Source organism: Schistocerca nitens, chromosome 8 (genome assembly GCF_023898315.1).
Source record: "Schistocerca nitens isolate TAMUIC-IGC-003100 chromosome 8, iqSchNite1.1, whole genome shotgun sequence".
In the NCBI taxonomy this organism is placed as follows: Eukaryota; Metazoa; Arthropoda; class Insecta; order Orthoptera; family Acrididae; genus Schistocerca; species Schistocerca nitens.
This window is the reverse complement of record NC_064621.1, coordinates 114,676,526-114,700,448: the sequence shown is the minus strand read 5'-3', so window position 1 is coordinate 114,700,448 and position 23,923 is coordinate 114,676,526. Positions and strand designations below refer to the sequence as shown.

General features: G+C 44.7%; 1 protein-coding gene across 1 annotated transcript in view; it reads left to right on the top strand.

Annotated features, from left to right (window-relative positions):
- Positions 1-23,682, top strand: part of LOC126198996 (myogenesis-regulating glycosidase-like) — a 49,612-nt gene extending 25,930 nt beyond the window's left edge. Inside the window, exons 3-5 of the mRNA XM_049935670.1 lie at positions 5,895-6,329; positions 14,431-14,587; positions 23,327-23,682. Of these exons, the coding sequence (XP_049791627.1) occupies positions 5,895-6,329; positions 14,431-14,587; positions 23,327-23,526 (792 nt within the window). The 3' untranslated portion in view covers positions 23,527-23,682. The remainder of the gene's footprint in view (positions 1-5,894; positions 6,330-14,430; positions 14,588-23,326) is intronic.
- Positions 23,683-23,923: the final 241 nt, after the last annotated feature.

Here is a 23,923-nt window from a genome sequence, read left to right as displayed (position 1 = left end):
CAATCGCTGCCATAGCAACGGAAGCAACTGTTCAATTATCTGCTGGCCCAGCTTGAACCGAAATATGTCGAAAACATCTTGGATCTGGTAACCAGTGATGAAAATATTAAATATTCACTGGCAAAAGAACGACTCTTAACAATTTTCAAGGAAAGTGAAGAGCGTAAAAAAATAAAAAAATAAAAAATAAAAAAAATAAGAAAAATAAAAAACTGTTGAGTGGGTTGGTACTTGGCGATATGAAACCTAGCCAGTTATTACGAAACATGCGAAACTACGCTGGTACCAACTTATCGGAGAATGCTTTAAAAACATTGTGTCTCGATGAACTTCCTAGTAATAGTCGGAGTATATTAGTGATATCGGAAGAAACGACGGACAAGATCGCGCAGATGGCGTATCGTTTACTGGAGATATAATACGTCGAGGAGCTTCAAATTACCTCATCCCAATCAGTTCCGTCCACAGCCTTACCAGATCTTCTTGTAAACATTAAAGACATAGAAAATAAAGTTAAGACGCTCCGAGAATCAAATAGATCCAGGTCGCACGGCAGAAGTAGAAACAGAACACAGTTTAAAAAAATGGTAAATATTGTTATCACTTCAAATTTGGCTCACGGTGTAAACCTGAAAAGTGTGTACAACAATGCCAATGGAAAAATAAGGAAAACAAGGAAGGTTAGAGGCAAAAGCGGCTGAATGTTACACCCTAGTTCCTACAGTAAGCTGCCAATATCGATTATTTATTAAAGACAGAACTTGTTGATGATCTTATCTGGTAGATAGCGTTGCAGAATTGTCTGTTATACCAGTTGCAAAAACTAATTGGTTTGAACCCTCTGACTTTAGGCTCTATGTTGCAAATGGTTCTGAAATAAAAACTTTCGGGTTAAAACTGTTAACCATTGATTTAGGTCTTAAACGTAAGTTTGAATGGCCATTTATACTAGCAGATGTATCAAAAGAAATATTGGGAGGCGATTTTCTTCATCATTCTGGTTTATTCATAGATATGAAAAATAAAAAGCTTATAGATAACATTACTAAGTTAAAAATTTCGACAGAGATAACCGCTGTGTATGCTAACGATTCAGTAAGCTCACTCTACGCAAAATGTCAGTATTCAAAGCTGTTAGAGAAATTTCCCGAGATAACAAAACCATCTATAATACCAAAGGTGTTAAAGCATAAAGTACAGCATTGTATCACTACTTCTAGTGGTGCATCGGTGTATAGCAAAGCTCGTAGGTTGGACCCACATAAATTGCAAATAGCGAAGAAAGAATTTCAGTCTCTTCTGAATAATGATATTATATCACAATCACAATGGGCTAGTCCACTTTACCTTGTTATGAAGTCCAATGGTCAGTGGCGAGTTTGTGGAGATTACCGTAGTCTTAATGACAGGACTTTCCCAGGCCGGCATCCAGTCCCTCGAGTGGATGAAAATTTGATGCTTCAGAATAAGAAGATATTCTCCAATATTGACGTACTAAAAGCGTATTATCAAATTCCTTTATCCGAAGAAGACAAACTTAAGTCAGCGGTTATTACTCCTTTTGGTCTGTATGAATTTAATTATATGCCCTTCGGACTTCGAAATGCACCTAGCACATGTCAGAGGTTTATACACGAAGTTGTGAGAGCTGGATTTCTGCTTTCCATATCTGGATGATATTTTAATAGCATCAGAATCTCCTGAACAACATATTCAGCATCTAAATTTACTCTTTAAGCAATTGAATCAGTATGGTCTAGTAATAAATGTTGCAAAATCCGTACTTGAAGTGCAAGAACTCACATTCTTGGGACAATTAATCACACCCTCAGGAACTAAGCCGGATCCAGGAAAAGTGTCTGCGCTAATGAAGTACAAGCGACCTGAAACTGTTCGCGAACTTCGATAATTTTTAGGAAGCATCAATTTTTACCGTAGATATTTAGAACATGATGCAGGCAACCAAGCCTTGTTGAATAATTGTCTAAAAGGAACAACTAAAAATAACCGAAGACATCTTGACTGGACAGAAGAGGCAACTGCTCAGTTCCAAAAATGTAAAGAAGATCTCGCAAATGCAACACTTTTAACATTTCCGGGTTTGCACAGCCAACTCGCATTATTTTTGGATGCATCCGATTTTGCAGATAGTGCTGTGATGAAACAGTGGCAAGATGTAAAATGGAAACATATTGGATTCTTTTCAAAAAAGTTCACGATGGCACAGAAGAAGTATTCCACATATGGCAGAGAACTACATAGTATATATATGTCTGTCAAGTATTTCAAATATCTGTTAGAAGGTAGAGACTTTTATATTTATACTGATCATGCCCCTCTAACATATGCATTCAAGCAGAAGAAAGAGAAAGCAATGTCAATCAAATTACGTTATCTCCAATATATTTCATAGTTTACAACAGATTTGCGACATATTTCTGGTAGAGAAAATGTTGTGGCTGATAGCTTTCCAAGGCTTGAATAATTGGTTCCAATTAACTATGAAGAGATAGCCCACGCACAAGAAAAGGACTAAGAGCTTCATCAACTGCAATCTGGCAGTAATACTTCGCTTGAATTAAAATACTATTCGATTCAGATGGTGTGAAGTCTCGATAAAAAGTATTCGACCTTATATTTCTGAACAATTCCGTTATGCTATTTTCCAACATTATCATAATTTGGCTCATCCAGGTGTCAAGACAACTGTAAAAATGATTACATCAAGATGAGTCTGGATGAATATGAAAAAGGACATTGCAAATTTCTCACGAGCATGTAACGCTTCTCAAAAAAACAAGGTATCACGACATGTGCATTCACCAATAGGACACTTTCCCGACACTGATGAACGTTTTAAAGTAATCCATCTGGATTTGATAGGGCGAATGCCTCCTTCTGATGAATATACGTATTGCTTAACATGCATCGGTAGAGTTACGATTTGGACAGAGGTAACACCACTTGAGGATATGCAAGCAGAAGCTGCAGCTCAAGCTTTCTTCAATTGTTGGATTACTAGATTTGGCACACGTTATCAAACAGTAACCGATCGTGGAAACAATTTAATTCTGAGCTATTTCAAGCACTATCAAAACTATGTGGTGTAATCAAACTGGAACTACTGCATATCAGCCTCAATCCAATGGAAAAATTGAAAGATTTCATCGCACACTTAAAGCAGCAATCTCTTCACATTCAACTACATAATGGACTCAAATAATACCTGTAATCCTTCTTGGTCTTCATTGCTCAATCAGAGAAAACACGAATGCTACGATAGCAGAAATGGTTTATGGTTCAGCCATCAGGTTACCTGGTGATTTCTTTTTCAAAAGGTCGGAACAAAAAGGGATTCAGACTTACCCCAATTTGTTTCATAACTAAAACAATATATTAACCGGCTGAAACCTGTACAATTATCTCACAAATAAAAAGAGTCACCATTTGTATATAAGGACATCAACAACACACGTATTTGTAAGGGCTGACAGAGTTAAAAAGTCGTAGGAACCTCCGTATGAAGGCCCATACAAAGTCGTGGAAAGAACACCAAAATTTTTTGGACTCGAGCCGCGCGGGATTAGCCGAGCGGTCTGGGCGCTGCAGTCATAGACTGTGCGGCTGATCCCGGCGGAGGTTCGAGTCCTCCCTCGGACATGAATGTGTGTGTTTGTCCTTAGGATAATTTAAGTTAAGTAGGGTGTAAGCTTAGGGACTGATGACCTTAGCAGTTAAGTCCCATAAGATTTCACACACATTTTTTTTTGGACTCAGAATTAAAGACCAAGTAAAAAAACACTTCCATCGACCGATTGAAACCTGCGTATTTGCTGAACGAAGATGTTAGTTTGCCGGATGATACTCCAATTTCACCACCACCCCAGGACAAACAACCTGAAGATAAAAAAACCACTAACATCAAGATCGAAAGACTAGTGGACGTGGTACAGTGGCTCAAATGACTCTGAGCACTATGTGACTTAACATATGAGGTCATTAGCCCCCAGAACTTAGAACTAAAACCAAACTAACCTAAGGACATCACACACATGCATGCCCGAGGCAGGATTCGAACCTGCGACCGTGGTACAGTGAATTGTGACCGTCTTACTGAGAAGGGGGTGATGTGGGAGCAGGGTGCTCTTCCATATAGTGTTTTGGTGTGTTTAGTGAGTGTTTTGACGTCGATAAAAATGGTTCAAATGGCTCTGAGCACTATGGGACTCAACTGCTGAGGTCATTAGTCCCCTAGAACTTAGAACTAGTTAAACCTAACTAACCTAAGGACATCACACACATCCATTCCCGAGGAAGTATTCGAACCTGCGACCGTAGCGGTCGCCCGGTTCCAGACTGTAGCGCCTAGAACCGCACTTCCACTTTGGCCGGCGACGGCGATAAAGTTGGCTTCAGAGCTATATGTTCTGTGATATCATAAGAGACAAAAGAAGTTTTTGAGAGTTGTAAAATGTATCGTTGCCTTAGCAACACGCCGATTCACGTCTTATAAAATGTTATAATAAGGGAGTTTTGTGTTCTTATTTGTGTGTGTATTTTCCTGTGTTAGACACCACCACAAGACTGCGGCAGTTAGGGGTGTGCTGCATGTTAAAAAGAGAGCGAATATGTGCGGAAGCGAAAACTTTTGAGAAAATTTTTATAGAAGCTGAGGAAGGTAGAATGAGGCAGTTGGTACCCTACTTATGGGTCAGAGTCTTTTAAACAAACAGGAACATATTCACAGTTTTTTGCTTCAGTAGGATTATTTTTCTGCTGGTATTTTGTGGGCAAGTATTATTTTGCCCATCCTGTACGGAGGAGGTGACTAAATTTCAGTGTAATAGCTATCGGACGATTTCGACATGTTATGAAGCATTATTACATAGCCATCTTGGTAATTTCCAAGAATGATTGGCCGACCAAAGTGGCCGTGCGGTTAAAGGCGCTGCAGTCTGGAACCGCAAGACCGCTACGGTCGCAGGTTCGAATCCTGCCTCGGGCATGGATGTTTGTGATGTCCTTAGGTTAGTTAGGTTTAACTAGTTCTAAGTTCTAGGGGACTAATAACCTCAGCAGTTGAGTCCCATAGTGCTCAGAGCCATTTTCCAAGAATGATTGCCTATCATAGTCACGGGGTCCAAACGATACATATCGAACGTGCGATCGTAAATCGATCATGCAACTCTGGTGGCGGGCGTTATGTTTACGGTGGTCACTACAGCAATAACAAAAGAAAAGCGTTACAAAAATACTTGTAATTGCAAAGGAGACGACTTACCTTACTCGTCGTCGGTGTTGTCGCCATGTTAAAGTCCATTACGGTGGTCTGGATGGATAATTTGGAAGACTGGAACCATGTATTCTTCCTCAAACTCGTTCGTTTTCCGCACTTTCCGCAATGAAATTGTAACGGTATTTCAGCATCGAAACTCCTCTTACTAAGTTTTACACACCTCTCACCACCAGAGTCTACACAGTCTCTTCTTTCCTCGTCCGGCAGTACTCCATATGTGCTACGCTGGATAAACATGGAATTAGATTTTTCCATATGAGAGAATCCGCCGAAGAAACATCAATGACTCCAGACGTCCCACTCACTAACGATCTAAATTGTCTGGGTTTCGCTAGCAACTCACAAATAATTCGCGGAGGTATGTAATTTAGAGCAACTACTGGAACAGCGGGGAACAGATAGAAATGATGATCACGAATAATTGATCACTACGCCCACTAGCGGAGTCGCATGTTCGACTTACGATCGCACTTTCGATATGTATCGTTTGGACCCCGCGACTTCGATAGACAATCATTCTTGGAAATTACCGCCATCTTTCCTAAATTAGCCACCCTTCAGTTCACAGATTCGTTAAGCTATTTACAATTGCTTGCAGGCACTTCGCAATGAGACAGGCATCGACTCGTTCAAGTTCGACGCTGGCGAGACCAGCTGGCTGCCCCAGCTGCCGGACATCGAGCCCCGGAGGCTGAACCCTGTGCAGTTCTCCGCGGACTACCTGCAGACGGCCTCGCAGTTCGGCCCCATGATAGAGGTGCGCGTCGGTCAGCAGAGCCAGTACCTGCCCGCGTTCGTCCGCATGCTCGACAAGGACAGCAGGTGGGGCTTCGACAACGGCCTGGCTTCGCTGGTGACGACGCTGCTGCAGATGAACATGGTGGGCTACCCCTTCGTCCTGCCAGACATGGTGGGCGGCAACGGCTACGGCAGCGACGTCCTCACCAAGGAGCTCTTCATACGCTGGCTGCAGGCCACCGTCTTCATGCCTGCCATTCAGTTCTCCTACGCGCCCTGGGACTTCGACGACGAGGTACGTCACCTGCTGTGTAAGATAAATTTTTCTCTTGTCCTCTTTTACACATTCTTTTCAAACCAGCTAAAAGTAGATCTTGTACAAGCAAAAAAACACAGCGCACTGAGTACCTTAATGAGCTTAAATGTTTTGAATCTGTTTATTTGTGAGACGCCAAATGTCCGTAGCCGGCCGGAGTGGCCGAGCGGTTCTAGGCGCTACAGTCTGGAACCGGGCGACCGCTACGGTCGCAGGTTCGAATACTGCCTCGGGCATGGATGTGTGTGATGTCCTTAGGTTAGTTAGGTTTAAGTAGTTCTAAGTTCTAGGGGACTTATGACCTCAGCAGTTGAGTCCCATAGTGCTCAGAGCCATTTGAACCATTTTTTTTTTTGTCCGTAAAATTCAGTAAACCTTGTTACGAATGTTAGCGAGCGTACTCAGTGAAACCTGGCGACACTCTAGGACACTATTGTGGAAAAATGCCTAAAAGGCAAATTGTGATTAGAGACCAGTTACTTAAGCTTGTTATTCTACATTCTGTACGTCCACTTGATTTACAGTTTATCCCCTCCGCATCTCATTATCATTGACCCGACTAGCACTTCTACGATTCCCGCTTTGCAAAACAATTTGAGCTTTCATTTTGCACTATTTATGACGTATGTTATTTTAAACTGCGGGCAACCGCAGTCTTGCCTACTGCCGCTCAACCACCCTCCCCCTTGTGGCACGGTTCTGCTATCACGCCGGCTTGTGTGGCCGAGCGGTTCTAGGCGCTTAAGTCTGGAACCTCACGACCGCTACGGTTGCAGGTTCGAATCCTGTCTCGGGCATGGAGGTGTGTAATGTCCTTAGGTTAGTTAGGTTTAAGTAGTTCTAAGTTCTAGGGGACTGATGATCTCAGATGCTAAGTCCCATAGTGCTCAGAACCATTTGAACCATTTCTGCTATCACACTCATTTTAAATACGGACTACAACTTTTAGCGCGCTGTTTGTTTACAACTTGATGTCAACGATGGGGAGTGGCTCTAATGCAGTTACTTTTCGGCGATGACTTGTTACAAACAGTCTTTATCACCTGAGGATGCGTCTTCAAATGACACAATGACTTTTAATAAAAGGTATTCTACAGCCCGTGCGGATCATTTTATTCAAAATTTCTGACGTAGCGTTAATGTCTCGAAAACTCATATCTTTTTAAGTCACCTGAAAAAAATAAGTTTGAGTTGACTCCTTGCTTCTGAATGTGTCGTTCGTGTTCGTAGCTATGTGGCAGTCTGCCTTCGACAGTGGTGAGGCGAGCGCATCTTGTTTGTGTCGCCCGTTGTTCTGCTTGCGAGCGAGCGCTCGTTTGTTTACTTCCACGCAACGGCTTGTCTTCGTGTCCGAATTCATCGTCCTACAGGGCTTTTCCTATCGCCAAGCTCCGATTCAATTAATTTTTACATGGAATCATACCAAAAGCGTATGAAATTTGTACAGAATGAAGTGCATCTCCCGCCACAAGATCTCGGAATTCCTTTTTCTATCCTTAGTACCACTAACAATGGAACCTCCCCATCGCACCTCCCTCAGATTTAGTTATAAGTTGGCACAGTGGATAGGCCTTGAAAAACTGAACACAGATCAATCGAGAAAACAGGAAGAAGTTGTGTGGAACTATGATAAAAATAAGCAAAATATACAAACTGAGTTGTCCATGCGCAAGATATGTAACATTAAGGATAATCTGAGCCTGGGTGTACGGTGGTCCTGTGGTTAGCGTAAGGAACTGCGGAACGAGAGCTCCTTGGTTCAAGTCTTTCCTCGAGTATAAATTTTAATTCCTTTATTTTCGCAAAGTTATGATCTGTCTGTTCGGTCATTGACGTCTCTGTTCACTGTAATAAGTTTAGTGTCTGTGTTTTGCGACCGCACCGCAAAACCGTGCGATTAGTAGATGAAAGGTCGTGCCTCTCCAATGGGAACCGAAAACATTTGATCGCAAGGTCATAAGTCAACCGATTCCTCCACAGGAAAACACGTCTGATATATCCTATACGACACTGGTGACGGCACGTGTGTCACATGACAGGAATATGTTGTCGACCCACCTAACTTGTGCACTTGGCGAATGGATAAAAAGATTCTTCTACCTTGCCCGATTTAGGTTTTGTTGTGGATGTGATAATCACTCCCAAAAAGTGATAAAAACGTAACAGTTTGTCACATAAACTGCAACAAATGAATGCAACAGTTTCACAGTAGCACAGTAGCACAGTTTTCCCTGTGCTCTGTCAAAACATATGTTTTTAACGTTTTCAAATTTTTCCGTGTGTAGACTGTCAAATCCTGCATATGTCCAAGCAAATCTGAAGATATCCTGGAATTCAGGAGAGCGAAGTTGATTATGTGTCAGTGCCTGAACTTTGATAATTGACATATATCACGTAAACAATACTGCTCTGTGTACCTGTGCAGCTTTGCAAAATAATTGTCTGAAAATAAAAAAATGGACTTTCCACTCGAGGAAGACTTGAACCAAGGACCTCTCGTTCAGCAACCGCTCACGCTAACCACGGGACCACGGCGCTCTTACACTCACACTGTCCTTAATGTTGCATATCTGGGCATGGACAACTCAGTTTTTTCATAGTTCCACACCTTCCTGTTTTCTCGATTGATTTGTGTTCAGTTTTTCAAGGCCTATGCACTGTGCCAACTTATAACTAAATCTGAGGGGGGTACGATGGGGAGGTTCCCTTGTAAGGATATAAAGCTAACGGACGATGAGCTTTTCGCCGACGTTGTGCGGCGCCATGAGACTGAATTCAAGTTCCGCTACTCTGACGGCCATATAGTGGCTGCCGTGGCTGATCACGCTAATTTTGGTCTCCGAACGTCGAGGAGTTTCCAAACTCCCGTTTGAGGTGGCGTCAGACGTTGTGGAGGACGTCTTTAAACCTTACAGCAACGTCATCAGTCACGTTGCTTAATAGTGGAATTCGTTCGAAACCTACCATATTCTCAGTGGTATTCGTCAGATACAAACTGGACTAGAGAAACACGTGCCTGTTTATTTGCTTATTGCGAGCTGCAGGGCTATCGCTATGTATGATGGCCAGCCGCGCACTTGTTCAGGTTGCGCCAAGGAAGGCCATGTCCGTTCTGAATGTCTTTGGTTCAGATTCCGATCGGAGACGTCACTCTCCCTGCTGCACCCACCGTGTTACCTCTATCGATCATGTCCGCTGCGAGGCTGCCTGCTGCACCCATTCTGAATCGGTCGGCACCGGCTCCACTCCACTCGACGACACAATGAACGTTTCGCCTGTTATTCATACACTGCCGCCGGAAGTAGTAATGGTTCAAATGGCTCTGAGCACTATGCGACTTTTCGGAGGTCATCAGTCGCCTAGAACTTAGAACTAATTAAACCTAACCAACCTAAGGACATCACACACATCCATGCCCGAGGCAGGATTCTGACCTGCGACCGTAGCGGTCTCTCGGCTCCAGACTGTAGCGCCTAGAACCGCACGGCCACTCCGGCCGGCCGGAAGTAGTACCGAGGGATCATGGCCCTCAGAGGCCGCAAGACGTCTGTCCCTACCCCATGGTTGTTGATCAAGGAGCTGTACTGACTTCCGCTTTGCTGCCGTCTGGCCGCATGTCGGATGACAGGGAACAACACCTCCAAAAGCAACGGTCACCGAGGAAACGGTAGAGACAGCGCTGTACCACTTCTGATGACTGTCTCCGTAAGAGTGAGCACACTCCTACTGATGAAGTGCTGTCCTCCGACCCTCTGGCACGGGTCGACGCGATGTCTATCCCCGCCTCCGTCTCCAGTGAGCATCTACCTACGGACACCGACCTTCCCCCGCCTGCATCTGATGCTCCCTTTCTGCGTCTGGCATGTGTGGATGCGCCTACAGTAGTCATCCAATGAACTGGCCCAGTGAGACGTCTGTCTCCTGGACGGACGATGTCGTTTCTGACGATGGACATTCTGGGGGTGTACATCAGAGTGCAGAGTGGTCGACTCCCTCTTTGTCACATGGTCCTAACAGGGAGCTCCCTGTGCTTCCTCTGTGTTCGCATCACCTGCCCTCCTGGTTACGGCAGCTTTTCAAACTTGCCACTGTCAATGTCAGTATCATTTGCGAGCGCCATAAACCGGTATTACTCCATGAAATGCTGTATGCAGCAGACGTTGACTTTGCCCTCCTTCAGCAAGCGCATGTTGCAATCTTTTGTGCTCCCTATGGTTTTACAGCACATGTCTCCCATACTTCCCATAATGGCAGAGAGATGGTGATCCTCTTATGTGATGGTATCCTCACTGATACAGGTGCTTACCTCCATGATGCCAAATGGCTCTCACATTTAGTGGCATTAGGATCAAAGTCTATGTGCCATCTGGTTTGGGGACGTCTGTGAACATTCCATATTTCTCCGAGGTGGTCGCGTTACTCTTCCTGGAGCTGCAGTATGCCTAATTCATGGGAGGCGACTTTAGCTCCACCCAGGTGCCCAACTGCTACGGCACTACCTTCTGGACTCTTAGGAGCATGTTCGTGGTGATCATCTGGGGTGTATGCATTTCACCAGCAATTTCCAGTCGCCTCGATCAGGTTTGTGTCGCCCACCGTGTTTCGTAATAGTCCAGGTTGCTGGAGTCTGGTCTATGGCATTCTCTGACCATGACACATAAATCTGTGCTATCAGGCTCTGCCGCCAAATGGCATGGCGCGGCTGGGGACCATGGAAACTGAACACAATCCATCTTACTTCAACCTACTGGCGGCAGCTCATCGAGACCATGTAGACAGCTTGTCGTCGACGCCATGATGTGTCTGCTCTGTCACGGTGCGTTCTCTTTAGAAAGCCTGCCACTCGCAGGGCGTTCATTGATCATGGCCCCGGCCAAACTACACCCCGCCGAGAATTCCTCACTGCTCCACGCCAACCGACCGATTCCACACATAAGCACGGAGACAGCACTAAAATAACTGAGCAGTCGACATCACAAGCTACACACAGTATCATGAACACTTACACGAAGAACTAGACAATACTAATGGCAGCGACTGTGCAATAACAAGGGCGAATCACACACAGGCAACCCATAAGCGATCGCCGGCCAAGGTATACGTCTTCCGACAAGACGATTGACCGACGACCAATCAAGGTGATCCATACTCAAGTGATATGTATCGGCAACCGTAGGGCGAGGCATGGCTGTCTGGACCTCACTGCAGCCACGCCCCGACTGAACTTCTGCCATGGCGAATCATGGCTATCCAGACCTCACTGCACCCGCGCCCCGACTGAACTTCTGCCACCGCAGGTCATGGCTGTCTGGACCTCACTGCAGCCACACCCTTACTCAACTTTTGCCACAGCAACTCATGGCTGTCTGGACCTCACTGAAGATGCGCCCCAGCTGAACTTCTGCCATGGCAAGTCATGGCCATCCGGACCTCTCTGCAGCCACACCCCGACTGAACTTCTGCCACGGCAGGTCATGGCTGTCTGGACCTCACTGCAGCCACACCCTTACTCAACTTCTGCCACAGCAACTCATGGCTGTCTGGACCTCACTGAAGATGCGCCCCAGCTGAACTTCTGCCACGGCAAGTCATGGCCATCCAGACCTCTCTGCAGCCACACCCCGACTGAACTTCTGCCACGGCAGGTCATGGCTGTCTGGACCTCACTGCAGCCACACCCTTACTCAACTTCTGCCACAGCAACTCATGGCTGTCTGGACCTCACTGAAGATGCGCCCCAGCTGAACTTCTGCCACGGCAAGTCATGGCCATCCGGACCTCACTGCAGCCACGCCCCGACTGAACTTCTGCCACGGCAGGTCATGGCTGTCTGGACCTCACTGCAGCCACATCCTTACTCAACTTCTGCCACAGCAACTCATGGCTGTCTGGACCTCACTGAAGATGCGCCCCAGCTGAACTTCTGCCACGGCAAGTCATGGCCATCCGGACCTCACTGCAGCCACGCCCCGACTGAACTTCTGCCACGGCAGGTCATGGCTGTCTGGACCTCACTGCAGCCACACCCTTACTCAACTTCTGCCACAGCAACTCATGGCTGTCTGGACCTCACTGAAGATGCGCCCCAGCTGAACTTCTGCCACGGCAAGTCATGGCCATCCGGACCTCACTGCAGCCACGCCCCGACTGAACTTCTGCCACGGCAGGTCATGGCTGTCTGGACCTCACTGCAGCCACACCCTTACTCAACTTCTGCCACAGCAACTCATGGCTGTCTGGACCTCACTGAAGATGCGCCCCGGCTGAATTTCTGCCACGGCAAGTCATGGCTATCCGGACCTCACTGCATCCGCACCCCGACTGAATTTCTGCCGCATCCTAAGTCAGACATTGCCAGGTCCGAACTGCACTGCTAGCGCCTCCCACCTCACAGGCAGATCCGAATTAACTCCCAACACACGACAACTGGGAAGTAATAGCAGTCAGCAAAAATAATACGCCGGTGCTTATATCGATAAGCGCCGCTGCTGCCGCTCACGGGCAGGCAAGGCGGCAACTCAGTGACACCAGTAATTAAAATTAAGATAACGAGGTGGTAGTACAATAAAAACAGGATGTCAAATGAGATATGGCACAAACACGAGCCACGCACTTCTCAACAGGGCTGGTAGAGTTCCCATAATCTAATAGTTCCGTACTACATAGAAGTCTCTGTATACTGTACAGGGTGTAAGAAATCTGCCCTTGTGTTAGATTCAGATTCAATGTAATTACATATCCTGAATCATGCCCTGAAAAAAAAATGTCCCGTTCATTATGAAGTCTACAACCAGGAAACGGTATTGTACTGTCATCTGGCTAGAAGCTTTTTTAAGGAACGGAATAGAAGTTGGATAGGTATAGCTTACTTGGTGCAATTAATAATCGTGGGAATAAATGAACATCTGAATGGACTCTATGATCGTACTAATACGTGATATGCTCATAGCACGGTTACAAATCCTGAAGGAACTCAACATTTAGCCAAATTGCGTACAGTGAGAATATTTAGATCAAGCATTTAACCTAGGCTTTTATATTTAGAAATATGAAATTCATAGACATAAAGTAATCACGTCGTGTATAAAGTGATTTAACCATTAGGATTCTCTGCACCTCTGGACGACGACATATATTCTGGCTGAAAACGCGCAAAGAAACAAGCGAAGTGTACTGCTGACTGTAGTTCTGAGAAACGTGTATACTGATCATAATACCGGCTCAGTAAAACTGGGATATCTGCTGATGGCAGAAAATTTATAACACGACGTGCGATAGTTCGACGGCGATTGCAGTGTGCACATAAAGATACTAGTATCACAGTCTAACAAACAGTCGCGACACTCTTCGTTTTTATTACCCCCTACGATATGAGCGCTCCAAGCAGCCAGCAAGCGACACTCCTGAATCGATAAGTGCCAATACTGACGTTAATATTAACCTGTAACATAGTTTTTGTAACAGGTTGTGTATATAGTGCCATAAAAACTGACTATAACTGAAAGATTACACCACATCTGTGATTATTTAATTTCTTACGGGCACTGGCAGATACGAAACTGTGGATAACAGGACAGTTTATTTACGACTCTCTTGTAACGTACAGATATTTACGCAATAACGTTGTTTTCTTTTAATAACAAAAAAAAGATGCTGGTTAACACCAGAAGATCTGACTTTCTACGGAAGGACGTCGTATATCCATCCAACAAAGCAGGATTTTGTTCGCTACACTTTCAGCAAAATCAGTGAATGTGAAATATATATGGAACGTAATACCTGCATTATTCAACGTATCAAATATACCGGCACAATTGCAGCTTAAGGGAAAATCACACAGACGTTATAAAAATTGACAAAAGCAATAAAACCGTTTCCCAACACAGTAGAAACCAATTTCACATTTTTTGCTAAATCTGAACCACAAACGGCAAGAATCTTCAACGAATTCGCTTCAGAAGCAAAAGTAATTACATTTACAAAAATGACTAAAACCTGCTCATGAATACGATGAACGTGGCTGTTTCCTCCGAACCTGAGTCCTTACTTGCCCAGCATGAGTGCGGCGACCGTGTTGCAGGCGCTGGAGATCTGCCGCAACCTCACCGAGCTGCACACGCAGTACGCGCCGCGAATCCTGGAGCTGATGCAGAAGGCGGTGGAGGACGGCACTCCGGTCAACCTGCCCCTCTGGTGGCTCGACCCCACCGACTCCACGGCACAGACCATCGACTCAGGTATGCTGCTGAGCTCCCTAACGATCCTCCTCTGTGATTACTGTTTGAAGGAGATCTTTTAGACTAATCCGTAGTTTCACTTCTACCTGTGCTCCGTTTCTCCACCTTCTCTTTTACTCATTCTCTTAACATATAACTTGTCGTAAACATGTCAACCATGTATGAGGAAAAATTTTCTTTCAGTGCAAAAAGTTTAAGTTCACTTGCCAGTCCAAAGAGGGAGGAAATCAGCGTGTCAGAGGCACGTATGAGAGTAGACATACAGGCAGCTTCTATTCGGATTATCTAGTAGGTAGGTAGGGTATGAATTCACAGCTGGTGGTGTCTTGCCTCCCTACAGTTTGTACAGTCTTAAATTTAGTGTATGACACATCCTTCTTTCTGATGGGTAAATCAAAGTTTATGAGCGGAAAAACACTCCTATCAGCGACTAACTGAAAAGTGGGGGGACCAGCTGCCTCATTCCATCAGCTTCAGTACCTTTACAACTTTTCCCAAAAATTCCGGCATTTTTTTAACATGCAACTCTCTCCCGCCAGCTCCCATAACTATAACTCACTCACACCCACTGGTCCATCGTTATAAGTCGCTCATATCCATACACTCCCAGCTGCCTTTTCTTTCTCACTCTTTTAGTCGAAGTCGCTATAATTATCTCTTTGCGTCTCTCTGTCATTGTTTCCTGTGTTACAGCCACAGTCCTCTTCGTTCTGTCCTACTGTCTCCTTTCGTTGTCACTGTCTCCCTCTTGCTCTCTCTTACTGCTAATATCTCATTCCTTCCTTCCAGCTGCTGCTGTTTCTTCTTACTACCACTATCTCTCTCACTCTCCCTAGTTATCGTTTACTCTGCCTCTCATTATCACTGGCTCTCACCCATTTCGACTTTCTCTTATATTCCTCTCTCTCTCTGGCAATGTCTCTTTCGCTCTTTTCCTAGCACTGTTCTGTTACTGTCTACTATGTTCCACTGCCACAGTGTCCCTCTCTTTCTCTGATGCTGCCATTATCTCATTCCCTCTTTCTATAACACTACTATCTTCCAGCATTTATTACTTTTCCTTCTCTTTACCACTGCCACCGTCTCCTTCTGTCTCAGCATAAAAAAGCGCGAATGTGTTCGCACGCCAAAATTTTACGGAAAAGTTTTAAACCCGCTGCGGAAGGTATAATGAGGTGTCTAGTACACGATGTTGTGAGAGTGTGGGTTGCTATTCTGTCATTCTGCGCAACGGATTAATCTGAGATGTACCCTATACCGTGTGGCTCCTGCAAGATGCAATTTCCACCCCAACACTACTACAGAAGTCAGATAGACGCTCCTAACGTTCTAAAGAGAAATGCCTGAAAAACTTTCAGCAATAAAAATCTTCTTGGGTCGTCCGCTGTAAGGGAATGACACAAAAAATTCACAAAATTTCTTATGTAACTAGTGGGATACTTGGGTACTAGAGTAGTGCTAGTTACTGTAAGAAAAACATGAAACTAATGAAAATTATTATTTATTTTGTAAAAATTCTGAGAAATCACAATGGCCCTTTTAGTTATGAATTGAACAAGTTATATCCTGGTTCTTTTCGGAATGTGAAGTTACCTCTCAAGGATAGGATTGGCTAATGAAATTTCTATACAAAGTTTAAGATTGTTATTGACTTGGCAGAATGGCTAAGAGCCGCGCCTACTCAACTTGAATAATTATCCGTTAGAACGTTGCTAGGTACGGTTGAGGCTGTCGTGTGTGAAATGCAGTGAAGTGTACTGTTGTGGGGGAAATATGGGGCTCGCAAGAGCTGTAGCGCACAATACCGTAAGCTGCGATGACTGCTGTCTGCGCCACTCGCTGCTGACAAATAAGATAACTCTCGTTCTATCTGGATTGACCTTCGCCAATCAAACTCTCCCTACGCCTTGATGAAGTCAAGGACTCCAATTCGCCCCTAGTCTAACTATTGGCGTGGTACACCAGTCAGATAACAAATCCACCACAATGCCACTCAAAAATTCGCTCGCAGGTGTTTAACTATTACTCTGTCCGTTCACACTGCACAGTAAGTGTGGTGGCGAACACAGTGAACATTGCTTAATCGCAAGGACTCAGTATAGAGTCGCACTTCGATTCACTCTCGATAGAGGTGGTCTCCCAGTGAAGTACTGAGGAGAGACTTGTTCCTCGCTCTTTGAGTACACGTACGAGCGCGCACACTCTCGTTATGTGTTCTCACTCCAAGAGCGACAACGGAACGGCCCCTCTCCACGCCAGACGTGAAGGGGTATATCGGTCAGCTCAAGGCGTCATAAATATCGTCTGCCAATCAGCATTGCTCTTCTAAAACGGGAGAATGACTTTTCCTTTAAGGCGACCAATCCGGAAATCTGTAGTATCGGCGTTTGGCGTTTGCTGTCTCACTGCGAAAATCTCTGAAACTGCATGCTATGTGTAAAGAATGCGTAGGCTGTCCGCTCCCACACAATGTAGCGGAATTTGTTTTTAAGCCAAACACGGGGTCGTCCTTTCACTCGGGCAAACGCTGTCTGCTCTATGGGCAGCCACCAGCCGACGTAGATGGGTTGGGACCAGCCTTCTGGCGTGCAGTTGCGTCTCTCGAACTAAAAGCCCCTGTGACCATCGTGTCTGGAATGTGTGTGTGTACGCCAGCCTTGAGTATTTCAACCACGGTGCGCACTTGCGATTTATTAGTTATTTGCATATCGTTTACATGAATTCATGCAACATTGACTTTATCATATCTAGTTTGGGTTCGAATGAAGCGTCTTGATGTGCGGAATATGACTGTGAGGGCGGAATTTGTAAGTAATGAAGGTCAGGAGACCACGACGTCTTACAACGTTTCAGTCAGAGTCCTTTAAATAGAAACATATTCAAATTTTTTGTGCTCCTATAACAGCACTTTTCCTCTGGTTCTCTTTCCTACTGCAGCAGGGCATGCAACTCATATAAAGAGAAATGTATTGGTTTGCGAAATTTCGATAGTTTGATAATGCGAAATTTAAATAACGCAAAACTACGACTCAGACCAGATTATACGTGCTAAAAATTTTTTATGTGCTTCAGTACTACAACATGATGTTCCCAGATCAAACTTTGACAATTTACAGCATATTCCTTCATGCTACGTCACTTTATAAACTACGATTTCGCTTTACACCGCATTTTACGTGTACGAGCAGGTTAACTCTGAACCCATGTATCTCGGAAACGTGTGAAGATACGAAGGACATTTTCAAGGTTATTCGAGATCTGGGTTTAGCGATATGTTCTACAAATTTTACGCATATTCTGTGCATAACAGTTTTGAACCCTCGTCAGGGTTTTGGTCGCTGGTACTGGCGAAAATATAGTAAAAAAGGCTTTTATGAGGTTTTTAGAGGTAGCCGCTCACGAACTAATGGTGCCTACATAAGTTCCATCAAGCCCACCATAGACCACATCAAATGTAAACAGAACCAACCGATTTGCTCCATTTGCCAAAGCAGGAGGAAATATGTAATATTTATACTTTGACCCAGTACTGCTGGATAGTGACATTAAGACGTACCTTCTATTGATATCCAAATGGTCCCAAGACCAAGGGCCATTCACCCTACATTTTTATCACCAATAGAACCAGAGGTATGAGCATCGGAAAATCCCGTTTTTATGCTCGACGTTTTGACACGTGTTAGATATGTATGCTGTTACATGTACACCAATTCTCCGCAGGTCATCCGACTCTGTGTGACGGAGAGTGGACAGTTCATAACTGTCATTTCTCGTGCCTCCTCTCATCTGCCTCCTACCATCCAAACTCCACAGAAGTTGTCCTGCGAGTCTCGGTCCGGCACACAGTTTTAATCTACCACCAAATTTTATGGTAGAGCTCACTTGGCTGCAGAGTTAAAATTTCATTCTGAAAACAACCCACATGCTGTGGCTAAGCCATATCTCTTCAATATCCTTACTTCCACGAGTGCTAGTCCTGCAAGATTCGCAGGCGTACTCTTGTGAATTTGGAAGGCAGGAGACGAGGTATTGGCGGAAGTATAATTGTGACGAGATGTCGTGAGTCGTGCTTGGGTAGCTCACTTGGTAGAGCACTTGGACATAGGTCTCGAGTTCGAGTCTCGGTCCAGCACGCAGTTTTAAAGTGCCAGGAAGTTTCAAGTTTTACGATGTTGTTCTACCCTGAATCGTCCTGGTGTCACACAGTTAGACACAATTCCTGAAAAAAGTGAAGCACACAGAAGAAATAATCGGATGTCACTGTAACTTCGAACAACGGCGGTTATGTAAATGATTAGAATTACAATTTTCTGTGACAGATGCAATGAGCATCAGAGTGCATTAGTGTTGTCCGTGTTTAGTGGTGTTACCAATTCTGGTAGGATGTGTAAGGGAGTGAAGAGCCTCAGATGTTGAATAATAACTAAGGGACGTAGAGATACCGCATATTCCTGGGAGCGTAACTGGTGCCTGATAGCGTTAGAAAGGGGCCTCATTGTGGGTCTACATTTGGCCTGATGGCCGTGTCGTGCAATATACAGATTTGTGGGGCGTCTGGATGTGACAGCGTCCCAACGTTGGACTGCGTGGTAACTTGAGAGCAGATGTATTCTTTGTTAAGTTCTGGCCGAACACGCATTGACCACCACGAGACTGGATTGCCATACTATGCACCAAGCACATCGTAACCCCTTCACATCTCCGCCTGCCTTCCCTGGTTGTCGGGCTGTATGGTGGACGAAAAAAAAAAATCATATGTGTGTGAAATCTTATGGGACTTAACAGCGAAGGTCATCAGTCCCTAAGCTTACACCCTACTTAACCTACATTATCCTAAGGACAAACACACACACCCATGCCCGAGGGAGGACTCGAACCTTCGCTGGGACCAGCCGCACAGTCCATGACTACAGCCCCTAGACCGTTCGGCTAATCCCGCGCGGCGGTGGGCGACAATCAGGTTATTATCCCACCACTGTCCGGTGCGCCTGCAGACATGTCTTCAGCCTGAAAACCATTGACTGGAGCAGAACTGTCTTCAGTGATGATTTTCGCTTTGAACTGAGGGTCAATGACTATCGAAGATGGCCGGCCGGAATGGCCGTGCGGTTGTAGGCGCTACAGTCTGGAGCCGAGCGACCGCTACGGTCGCTGGTTCGAATCCTGCCTTGGGCATGGATGTGATGTCCTTAGGTTAGTTAGGTTTAATTAGTTCTAAGTTCTAGTGGACTGACGACGTCAGAAGTTAAGTCGCATAGTGCTCAGAGCCATTTGAACCATTTTGAACTAACGAAGACGTCTCTGAGGCGCCCCAGACAACGGTGGGATACCAACTTGACTGTCGCCTGCCATACGGCCCGACAACAAGGAGCGATGGTCAGGGGTGCAAACATTCAGTATCATCACACATCTTTGGTCGGTGACAAATACCAGTTTGACTAGGGAATTACTATGCCAAGCGTAGGCTGTCGTTAACACCACAACACATGCGGCTGCGTTTGGAGACATGCCGTGACAGAGAAGCGTGGGATGCTGATGAGAAACATCACATTATTTATAGCAATGAATCACAGTTTTGTTCAGCCCTGGATGACCGTCGTCGGCGAGTATGGTGGCGACCTCGGGAGAGGAGCCATCATTCCTATGTTTTGGAGAGGCGCTGTGGTGCTACTGCTGGCCTCATGTTGTGGGGTTCGGAGACATAGAGTATGACTTAAAAGCCGCAGCTGCCAGTAATTGAGGGAACTGTGACGGTACAATGGTACATTATGGACACACTCCGCCCTCATGTGTTTCGCATGAAACGTGATCGTGGTGCCAGTTTTCATCATGATATGCTCGTCCACACAGGTAGTGTCTCTCAGTGAGTTGTCTGTGTGATGCTGAGGCTCCTGTGGCCGGTACGATATCCAGATCCGTCCCCAATACAACGTATACGGGACCAGCTCCGGCACCAACTGCATGCCAGTGCCGCAGTTCTGGATAACAAGGCCCAGTTACAACAGCTGTAAGTCAGCGTGCCCCAGCAGAGCATAAAACGGCTTTGTGATACCCTTCCAAATAAAGCATAGTCCCCTCTGCGAGTTTCACTTTTTTTGCCAGGCAGTGTTTTTTTTTAACGTTTGCAGCTGTACAGTGATGAAGTGCCAACAGTTTAATGGAATTGCAAATGGTATTTCTGCCTATTTATACATTCTTTATCTACGCGAGGAGTTGCAGAAAATAATAACTGTGGTGCCACCGCCAGACACCACACTTGCTAGGTGGTAGCCTTTAAATCGGCCGCGGTCCGTTAGTATACGTCGGACCCGCGTGTCGCCACTATCAGTGATTGCAGATCGAGCGCCGCCACACGGCAGGTCTAGAGAGACTTCCTAGCACGTTCATCATTACTGGATTAAAGTTGAGTATCAAACCAGCTACGTCCGCTTTCTGAATTCTAATTCCTTGTCATGTTCTAGACCTCACGTCAGTATAGTCCTTCCCCCCTCACGCCAGCCTGCGTGAGCTAAAACGCGTGCATTTCGGCCTCCTCTAGTAACACGGTGTTGGCTCGTCAGCCGACCCAACAATAACTGTGCGAGTCTATAAGGCCGCATAAGAATTTTATAATTTTGCTGTCAACCGGACACAATGTACATTCTTTAAAGACGTTTCTTACTTTCATGACGACAATACCAAAATCGTTGTTCCCCTTCATCAGGTGTCTTGAAGTGTTACTGGACGTTTGTCACAGCTTTCTTAAAGTATTTTCTTTCTCTCTCGGAATATAACGAACAATACAGTAGCAGTGTTACAGTTATCTAACGTGCTTATTTATTACTGTACTTTCAAGTCATCTTGAACACCCTGAATGTTACAGGGAACCGAACTCTGGGCCAGGCAACCTACAATTTGATTCACCCGTATTTTGTCGAAACACTCATCTATACTCTTTACTTTATCAGTGAGAATATTGTTAGGCTGCCCACTGAAAGAGCCAGTTCAAATCACACTGTAACATGTGTAGCAGAGAACTGTTCAAATTGTCCATTGGTGTTCGGAATCAATGGCTTAATGAAGCGATTGTAGAAATTCTACCGACAGTGCGTCGCATTAGCTGATTTCAGATCAACTAAATGTGTGGCAATTAACGACGCAGCAAAGTTCTTCATATTCATGTCGCCTTCTTATTGACCATGACGTCTAACGGAATTATTTTACAAGGAGGTTGCAGTGTTAAAACTAATTTGTATGTAATCGGACGCTAACCAAAACTTTTAATTCATTATTTAATATCAAAGATAATCATTGAGTGGAAGTGTGAGCCTGTGTCTTATTTTAGGAAAACAGGGTTCAGAGATTAGGCTTCTGCAGACAACTTTGTAGGTTGGGCAACCACAGCTACGGGTAGTCATCTAGGATACTATTTAGTCCTTCATTATTAGATAGCTACCGGTTTACTGCCACTAGAAGCCACGTTTTCAGGTGAACATCTGTATAACAATAAATCCGGAAGGAATAACAACCTTGAGATATACACTGCTACGGTAAATCATAAAGATTTTAAATTTTTTAAAGAAATGTTAAAAACTTTTACATGAGAATATCAAAATGTTAGCACTCTCTTGACTAAAACATTAGAGCGGAAAGGCTCGGAGCCATTTTACCCAACATTCTTTGTCCTCCAGAACGAATGTAGGCACGAGCCGTCCACAGGCAAGCTGTTCACTTTTCTGACGTCAGTATGACACACCACGCAGCCGTGTCCCCTGTTCGCGATTACGTTTAGACCAGAGAAATTGTAAGAGTGGTTTTTGAATTATGCACTTCCGCCAATGGCTATTTACCTGAAGATTTTGTCCAGGTAGAACATCCATCCATTTTGTGGCAAACACTACTTGGTTTTTCTCTCGGCCCAAAGTTAGGTCTTAATAGTTTTCATTTATTTTCTCCTTACCAAGGGATCACTATGGTGCCATTTGTTTAGGACCTGTACACTATATTAGAATCCAGCTGTTTTATTCTACAACATAACGCGTTTTAGCGGTATTTTGTTCTGACGGACAACGAATGTTGGGAAAAACGATTTCGAGCTTTAGTCACGTGAGTACTAACATTTGGATACTCACATTTAAAAGTTTTTAATATTTTTTTAAAATTTAAATCTTAATAATTTACCGTACTACTGTATATCTCAGGGTTGTTATTCTTTCTGGATTTATACAGATATTCACCTAAAGATGTGCCTTTTAGAGCCACCGAACCGGAAGTGATCCAATAATAAAGGACTAAAAACAGCTGAAACGGTTTTTAATACCCAAGATCAAAGTATAGGATTTCATGTTTCGTAATACCTATGGTTTTTATATGAGAATTTCATGAGATACACTACCGTTAAACAAGATTCTGGTTAGTAACTACTGCTAACCCAAAACGTGATTTCGACTTACTAGGTAAAAATGTAGTTAAAAATGAAAGCGATAGAAGAGAAAGAGGAATAAATTTTTTAGCGTCACTATGTGACATCATCTCAGACTTACACAATCACTTGCCATTTATGTCGCTGAATGCCAACATCAGTTCGTTAGGAACAAGTAGTTTATAAAAGCGAAACTAAAATCCTTTATGTTTCCTTTCGTAGAAGATCAAGTTTAACAGCAGCTGGGGTCTCTCAAGAAATTGGCCTTATTTCGGCTGAAGTTAACGGCACGTGAATGTATATGTTGTAAAACAGCTTATACCATGTTTTGTACACAGAGTTCCTGCTGGGAGAAGACCTGTTGGTGGCGCCGGTACTGGAGGAGGGCGCCATGAGCCGCGACATCTACCTGCCCGCGGGCAAATGGAGGGACGAGGTGGACCCCGAACACCCCACCGTAGACGGCCCCGCCTGGCTCGCCAACTACACGGCTCCGCTCAGCGTCCTGCCCTACTTCAGCAGGGTCGACAGCGCTTAAGCTCCACCGGACGCAGATGTGTGCTGTGGTCCGGAAGTAAACTGCTTTGCCGACTTCAGCATGAACTTGAATAAAAATAAGGGATATATTGTGCATATGACTCCTTTCCTGTTCACACTTGCAGATCCATTCATCACTGTAAGCTTAATCTGCAAAACGGAAAAGAAATACACTTGTATGGAATATTCGTGCTAGCCTGCTCCTCTGCCCTCAGGGACTTTGTGAGGCTGTGGTATCTTTTGCTTACTACTTTTACATACTACGACAACCAAATATTTTTCTTTCCTTTTTTTTACTTTATTGTTATTTTAACACCTGAACAATCAGGTAGGCTGGCAGCGGCATGCTACGCCGCTCTTCAGCCATAGTGTTGGCAATAACAGTACAATAATGGAGA